Raw genomic sequence first — 7,500 nt, 5'->3', positions numbered from 1 at the left:
CTGGCTGGGCTCCTTCATTACATGCGTAAACAGTGTCCACTTGTGATCGGACACAATCCAAAAAGAAATGTATACAAGCCTACAGTTCTGCTGAAAGGAACCCTCAACTGGACGTCCTCTCATAGTGTTCTGTAATGTCCACTGGGGTGTGTGGGGGGGGGGGGTGAAGGTGATGCGGTTTCGGGCATTAGGAGGGACCAGATCGTTCTGGGGAGGGGGCGTGGCCCTCAGATGAAGAAAAGAGCTAGTTTGGAAAGGCGTGGAGAAAGAGCAAGGAGGTTGTGTGTGTGTGTTCGTGTTCGTGTTTGTGTTTGTGTGTGTGTGTTCGTTCTCTCCTGGTGTCATGTGGCCTGTGTGTGTTGTGATCAGTGGGGATGAGTGACAGATGCACTGTCCGTTCTGGACCACGCAGTTGCTGCAGCGTTCTATTAGAATGCAGCTGTCCCTCAAAAGCACGCGACCAGAGAGGGGGGGAGGGGGAGGGGGGAGGGAGAGAGAGAGGGATGAAAGTGAGAAAAGAAAAAACAAACAAAGATAAGGGAGGAAGGGTGGGGGGCCATGAAGGGCAGCCTGGCTGGAATGTGACTTTGTGTTTGTTAACCAGAGTTGACTCTGAGGAGCGAAGAGAATAGGGCCTTTATGTGAGCTTTAAATATGGCATCCTCTGTTTACAAAACAAGCAGTCTGAGTGAGATGCATGTCCAGGGAACAGGAGATCTGTCAGGCCAGCATGTCCGGAAGATGGAGGGAAAGAACAGGCCCACGGGGGAGATGGGGGGAGATGGGAGGAGCGATTCATTAGGTATCTTGGCATTTGTATAAGCAGTTTCCGTCTTTTAAAAGCAGCTCTAATCCGGACGGCGGTTAAACCTGTCAATTGGAGGAACTTCGTGAAACGACAGAACCAGTAGGCCTCTTCAGAACCAGTAGGCCTTTCTGAAACAGAACCAGTAGGCCTTTCTGAAACAGAACCAGTAGGCCTATTCAGAGCCGTCGAAAGCAACTTTTACTTTCCGTTGACTGTAAATGTGTAACTTTTGTTTTCGGTTACCTGTAAATGTGTAACCTTTGCTTGATCGTGTTCTCCACTTCCTTACACCTGCTAGGCTGTTGCCTCTGCCGTAGTCTGTAGCTGCACACATAACTTGGGTATTTGTTGAGTGGAGAAGAATGACTGCCCTGCATTATATTGCTGTTTGTTGACATCTTATTGTCATGTATTGTGTTATGTCATTTTAATGTTGTCATTAATTGGTTGATTCCATTCAACTACACTTGTGATTGAATAATTCCGTTAAGTTGTGTCTACTACCGATTGCGTTAGAGGGCGGAGATGAGCGTTGTTTACCTAATGAAGTGAAAGCTTAGTAAGTTCCATATAACATGGCAAGGCACCGTGTGTTTTTTGCGGGCAGAAAAAGTCTGTATTTGTGCTCTTTTTGTTCAATTGCCCCTGAGTGTCTTGGAGTTTGTGAGTGTTTCTGAGGAATGAGGAATGAGGATGTCCTTTTCAAACGCCTGGGGGGAGGGAGGGGTTGGTCAACCCCGCGGTGAACCCCCTGCTTTAATGTGGCATGGGAGAGACCGGAATTATGGAATTACCCTGTTGCAACATGGCTACGGTTTAAAAGCTATGTGTGTGTGTGTGTGTGTGTGTGTGTGTGAACTAATGTTTGGAGTGTAGTGTTGGTTCTGTGAGCTTATCAAGCTGGGTGCAGGCTGCAGTTCAGATATAACACCACACACACACACACACACACACACACACACACACACACACACACACACACACACACACACACACACACAGGCTCAACAACTACACGGGCACTAGGTCTGGCTCCTGCAACACTGATAAGAGCTTTATCACAGCTCCTCACACACACACACACACACACACAGATAGGGTTCAGGAACTGCAGACGCATATGGACCCTTTGTTTAGTGCAGGGCCTGTGCTGGGTTTAGGTTAGTTCCTCTTAAGCCCTTTTTACATTTTCATGGTGCAATACTTTCCCCTTTATAGCGGCATGTCTGTCTGTATTTTACACACAGAGGGATAAATAATAATATCATAATAATAAGAATAACGATGATAATGATATATATATATATATATATATTTAGGCCTCAGTGAACAGGTGTGTTTTGAACAAGCCCAAAAAAAGTTGTTGAAGGTTCTCTCTGTGCCTTGAGGATTAAGATTTAAACCCACAACAACGTGAGTGTAAATAATTTGCACGCTGGGAAAGTGGAACTAGTGTGACGTGACCTGACCTAGCCGCTGAGCTAAAGGAAGCAAGGAAGGACACCCACAACTGATGATTGCAAAGAAGATGATTGTAGCTTCCTAAGATAGAACACTTTTGTTTATCATTTAAGGAAACTTTCATCTAGTTTCAGAATGCTGGCAGCCATAACACACAATCTGTCAATCAACCGATAGGTGTGTGTCTGTCTGTCTGTGTGTGTGTCTGTCTGTGTGTGTACTGACGTGCTGCTCTCGTTCCTCCTGCAGGCGTGTGTGTGTGTGTGTGTGTGTGTGTGTGTGTGTGTGTGTGTGTGTGTGTGTGTGTGTGTGTACTGACGTGCTGCTCTCGTTCCTCCTGCAGGCGTCTCTGTGTGTGTGTGTGTGTGTGTGTACTGACGTGCTGCTCTCGTTCCTCCTGCAGGCGTCTGTGTGTGTGTGTGTGTGTGTGTACTGACGTGCTGCTCTCGTTCCTCCTGCAGGCGTCTGTGTGTGTGTGTGTGTGTGTGTGTGTACTGACGTGCTGCTCTCGTTCCTCCTGCAGGCGTCTGTGTGTGTGTGTGTGTGTGTACTGATGTGCTGCTCTCGTTCCTCTCCAGGCACCTGTTCTTCCTGCATGTGAAGGAGGACCTGCACCGCGGTCACCTGCGCATGTGCTCTGAGCGGGCGGAGGAGCTCAGCGCCCTGCTGGCCCAGGCCCACTTCGGAGACTACGACCAGAACACCGCCCAGTACTGGTACAGCGACCTGACCGGACACCAGCCCTGCCAGGCCACCGTCGACAGGTGAGCAGGACGTGTGTGTGCAGGACGTGTGTGTGTGTGCAGGACGTGTGTGTGTGCGCAGGACGTGTGTGTGTGCAGGACGTGTTTGTGTGCAGGACGTGTTTGTGTGCAGGACGTTTGTGTGTGCAGGACGAAACTGAAGCGTTCCATTTGCGGAGCACAAAAATAGTTTCAGAAGTAGAAGTTAAATAGTTTTTCTTGGTCTCGTTTTTTCCCGCCGCTATCTCATCTGGTGTGGCCAGTTCTATTGATCACAGTGGACGCTCAGTGCAGCAGCAGACGCTCCACGAACGGAACACTCCGGTTATGTGCCCAGTTTAGCCTGCCCATCATAAAGTGCACTACAAAGGTTTACCACAGGTCACTGGTACCACAGGTATCTTGAGTAAGCCGCTGGTCCTTGGCTTGATTGCCTTGATAAGCGTGCAATGTCCATTAGTGCATTAGCCCGTGCACAGCCTTATCTCCTCCAGTGGTGTCCATCTTTATTACGGGCAGAAGTGCTGCTTTCAGCGGTCACTGTGTCAGGGGAACTGTAGCTCGTCTGACACGTCAGAATGATTGGTCAAAGCCTGAAGTGTGTGTGTGTGTGTGCGTGCGTGTGTGCGTGTGTGTGTGTGTGTGTGTCAGAGGAACTAGCTCGTCTGACACGTCAGAATGATTGGTCAAAGCCTGAAGTCCAGCCGTAGATGTGTACATCTGGGGACGCAATCCTGTTGACCTGACTAAATATCAGTCAACTTTAGTCAACTTTTACAACCCCTCCATAACACAGCCTCCATGATGTAGTCTTAGACACCTTCTCCGTAACACACAGCCTCCATAATGTAGTCTTAGACACCTTCTCCGTAACACACAGCCTCCATAATGTAGTCTTAGACACCTTCTCCATAACACAGCCTCCATAATGTAGTCTTAGACACCTTCTCCATAACACAGCCTCCATAATGTAGTCTTAGACACCTTCTCCATAACACAGCCTCCTTAATGTAGCCTTCTCCACCTTCTCCATAACACAGCCTCCATAATGTAGTCTTAGACACCTTCTCCATAACACAGCCTCCATAATGTAGTCTTAGACACCTTCTCCATAACACAGCCTCCATAATGTAGTCTTAGACACCTTCTCCATAACACAGCCTCCATAATGTAGTCTTAGACACCTTCTCCATAACACAGCCTCCATAATGTAGTCTTAGACACCTTCTCCATAACACAGCCTCCATAATGTAGTCTTAGACACCTTCTCCATAACACAGCCTCCATAATGTAGTCTTAGACACCTTCTCCATAACACAGCCTCCTTAATGTAGCCTTCTCCACCTTCTCCATAACACAGCCTCCATAATGTAGTCTTAGACACCTTCTCCATAACACAGCCTCCATAATGTAGTCTTAGACACCTTCTCCATAACACAGCCTCCATAATGTAGTCTTAGACACCTTCTCCATAACACAGCCTCCATAATGTAGTCTTAGACACCTTCTCCATAACACAGCCTCCATAATGTAGTCTTAGACACCTTCTCCATAACACAGCCTCCATAATGTAGTCTTAGACACCTTCTCCATAACACAGCCTCCATAATGTAGCCTTCTCCACCTTCTCCATAACACAGCCTCCATAATGTAGTCTTAGACACCTTCTCCATAACACAGCCTCCATGATGTAGTCTTAGACACCTTCTCCATAACACAGCCTCCATAATGTAGTCTTAGAGGGAGGTACACCAGGCACATAACTGAAGCGTTCCGTTCGCGTTGCGTCTGCTGCACTGTGATCAGTGGAACTGGCTACGCCAGACGTGGTGGCGTCTCGTACGTTGGAAAAAAAATAGAGCGTTCTTCTAAAACTGTGTTTGTGCGTCGTGAACGGAATGTTTCAGTTACACGTCCGCTGGAGCCCCCCCCCCCCCCCCCTGTAAGTCACCTCCTCCGTGCCAAACACACCGTAACCGTGGAAACGCACTGTAACCGCGTGTTTGTGTGTGTGTGTGTGTGTGTGCGCGCAGCATCGTGTCCAGGCACCAGGCGCTGGCAGGGCAGAGTGTGCCCGCGGTGGAGTACCAGGCGCTGCAGCTGGTGGCGTCGCTGGAGCACTACGGCGTGGAGTGGCACCTGGCGCGCGATGCCGACGGACGCAGGCTCGCCATCGGAGTGGGACCGGACGGCATCGCCGTCTGCAAAGACGACTTCAGCCTGGTCAACAGGTGGGTCAGCCGCACAGGCACAGGCACATAGACACACAGACACACACGTGTGTGCACTCTCCGAGAGTAATCACTGCTGACTCGTATGGATCAGGGTGAGTGGCCTACTTCTCGTCTCATGCAGGTGTGTGTGTGTGTGTGTGTGTGTGTGTGTGTGTTTCTGATTACAGAGTGGCTTACCCTGTGATCCAGATCGCCACTCAGTCAGGCAAGAGTGTGTATCTGACGGTCACCAAGGAGATGAGCGACAGCGTGGTGCTGCTTTTCAAACTCATCAGCAGTCGAGCCGCCAGCGGGCTGTACCGAGCCATCACCGAAACACACGCCTTCTACAGGTACACACACACACACACACACACACACACACACACACACAAACAAGCGCAACAAACAGGCTCTACTGAGCCATCACCAAAACACACGCCTTCTACAGGTACACACACACACGCACACAAACAAGCGCAACAAACAGGCTCTACCGAGCCATCACCGAAACACACGCCTTCTACAGGTACACACACACACACACACACACACAAACAAGCGCAACAAACAGGCTCTACCGAGCCATCACCGAAACACACGCCTTCTACAGGTACACACACACACACACACACACACACACACACACACACAATCACACACACACACAGCTGAGCCACCAGTGGGCTCTACCAAACCAACACACACACACAGAGACAGCCGAGCAGCCAGTGGGCTCTACTGTTCAGTGTAATCTTATCTTACGTAATTGTATAGACCCTTATCTCTTCGCAAACTCTACCTGCTCACCAGCTGATGTCCTGTTTAAGGGCCTGTTTAAAGGTGCTGTAAGCGATGCCACACGTTTTTAGACTAAAACATTTTATGTCACTTACAGCAAACATCACCTAACCAACCGCTAGCTGTCTGTGTCCTGAATACACTGTAAAAAAAACGCAATATCTGTGGCTCCAAAATCGGCAACAAAAACCTGGGCAAACCTGGCCCATAAAAACATAACAAACTGTTCCAGCAAATCACAGACGAGATGCGCGTTTAGGAGAGTTTCAATTGCATGGGAACAGCACAGGAGGGAGGGGGAGGAAGTAGTGAGCTAACTCTCTGTTTTGTTTGAAAGTCAACAGAAATGACGTTACCCAGCATCGCTTAGAACACCTTTAAATCTGTAATGGAAAATTACTAAAACTAAGGCAGGCTGTGAAAGACGTTAGTCAGCATATGTTAGAATGTGACATACAATATGATAGGGAAATGCAATACCCTTGAGGACTTAAAGGAAGCCTCCCGTCTGAAAACAATAAGGTTAAAAGTAAACGGCATATAGTGATGGCCTTGGCAACCATTTCGTTATGTTAAAGGAAATTGCTACTTTAAGCCACTGACACAAGGCTCAAAATATCATTACACGTCTGTGCTACTCTGGGGACAAACCAGCGTATTTTTAACTTAAAGGGTATAAAACGGACTGTTTGCGCAGTTTATGCATCCTTTAAATAATATGTGTTTGAAAATCATTGACATTTGACGGGGTTAGCTGGTCATTCCTGTTTAGTGTTGTCATCACATTCAGGTCAGACTAAAGTCCATCCCACCATGGTGGTGTATGAGATCTTTATATGGTCGCGTTATCTCGTTTAAGATGCTTATATGGTCGTGTTATCTGTGTGATCCGTGTCTGGAGTGCTCTGTAGATCAAGGAAAGGAGTTTACTATTGTTATGCATGTCATTCTCTAACCCACTAGTGCACTAGGGCAAGGTTGATAACACAGTTCATGCTTATCGGTCATTCAGAGTGTTTTACAGAAGACCAGTTGAGACAAACAACGTTTTATCACATTTATGTAGAGCTTTATCAAAGCACTTTAACAGTGGGGTAGATTGGTGATCAGGGTAGATGCACTAACAGTGGGGTAGATTAGTAGTGTGTGTTAGTAGTGTGTTGGTGAAAAGGCTATTGTGAGTCAGTTTCCTGCTGCTGTGGTCTCTCGGCTGATGATGTGGAAAAGGCTTGTGACTCCTTTGGAAACAAGTGCGTAAGCCACTTGAATAGTGAACAGTCCCTCTGTGTGTCCAGTCCCTCTGTGTGTCCAGATCCCCGCCCTGATTTGTTCTCCGACCACACTACTGTAGATCCTGCTCATGCGCTTATCGTCTCCTGAGCTTCTATGTTAGGCTCTCATCTCCTGCCGGCAGAATGTTTTTTTTTTTGGTGGGGGATGGGCGTGGGGCTTTTTTTTTGCTTTTCTGGGGTGG

The 7,500-nt window shown here is 48.1% G+C and overlaps 1 protein-coding gene across 1 annotated transcript in view; it reads left to right on the top strand.

The window, feature by feature from the left end:
* mylipa (myosin regulatory light chain interacting protein a) overlaps nucleotides 1-7,500 on the top strand; it is a 20,012-nt gene that overhangs the window by 9,108 nt on the left and 3,404 nt on the right. Inside the window, exons 3-5 of the mRNA XM_076301134.1 lie at nucleotides 2,848-3,033; nucleotides 5,046-5,243; nucleotides 5,414-5,578. Coding sequence (XP_076157249.1) covers nucleotides 2,848-3,033; nucleotides 5,046-5,243; nucleotides 5,414-5,578 — 549 coding nt within the window. The remainder of the gene's footprint in view (nucleotides 1-2,847; nucleotides 3,034-5,045; nucleotides 5,244-5,413; nucleotides 5,579-7,500) is intronic.

The sequence above is a fragment of the Alosa pseudoharengus genome, unplaced genomic scaffold (assembly GCF_046254945.1).
Source record: "Alosa pseudoharengus isolate Yale_2024_CS ecotype anadromous, Long Island Sound unplaced genomic scaffold, YU_APseudo_1.1 YU_APseudo_1.1_scf_23, whole genome shotgun sequence".
NCBI lineage: Eukaryota > Metazoa > Chordata > Actinopteri > Clupeiformes > Clupeidae > Alosa > Alosa pseudoharengus.
The sequence above is the reverse complement of the archived record's forward strand: the minus strand, read 5'-3'. Positions and strand labels throughout refer to the sequence as shown.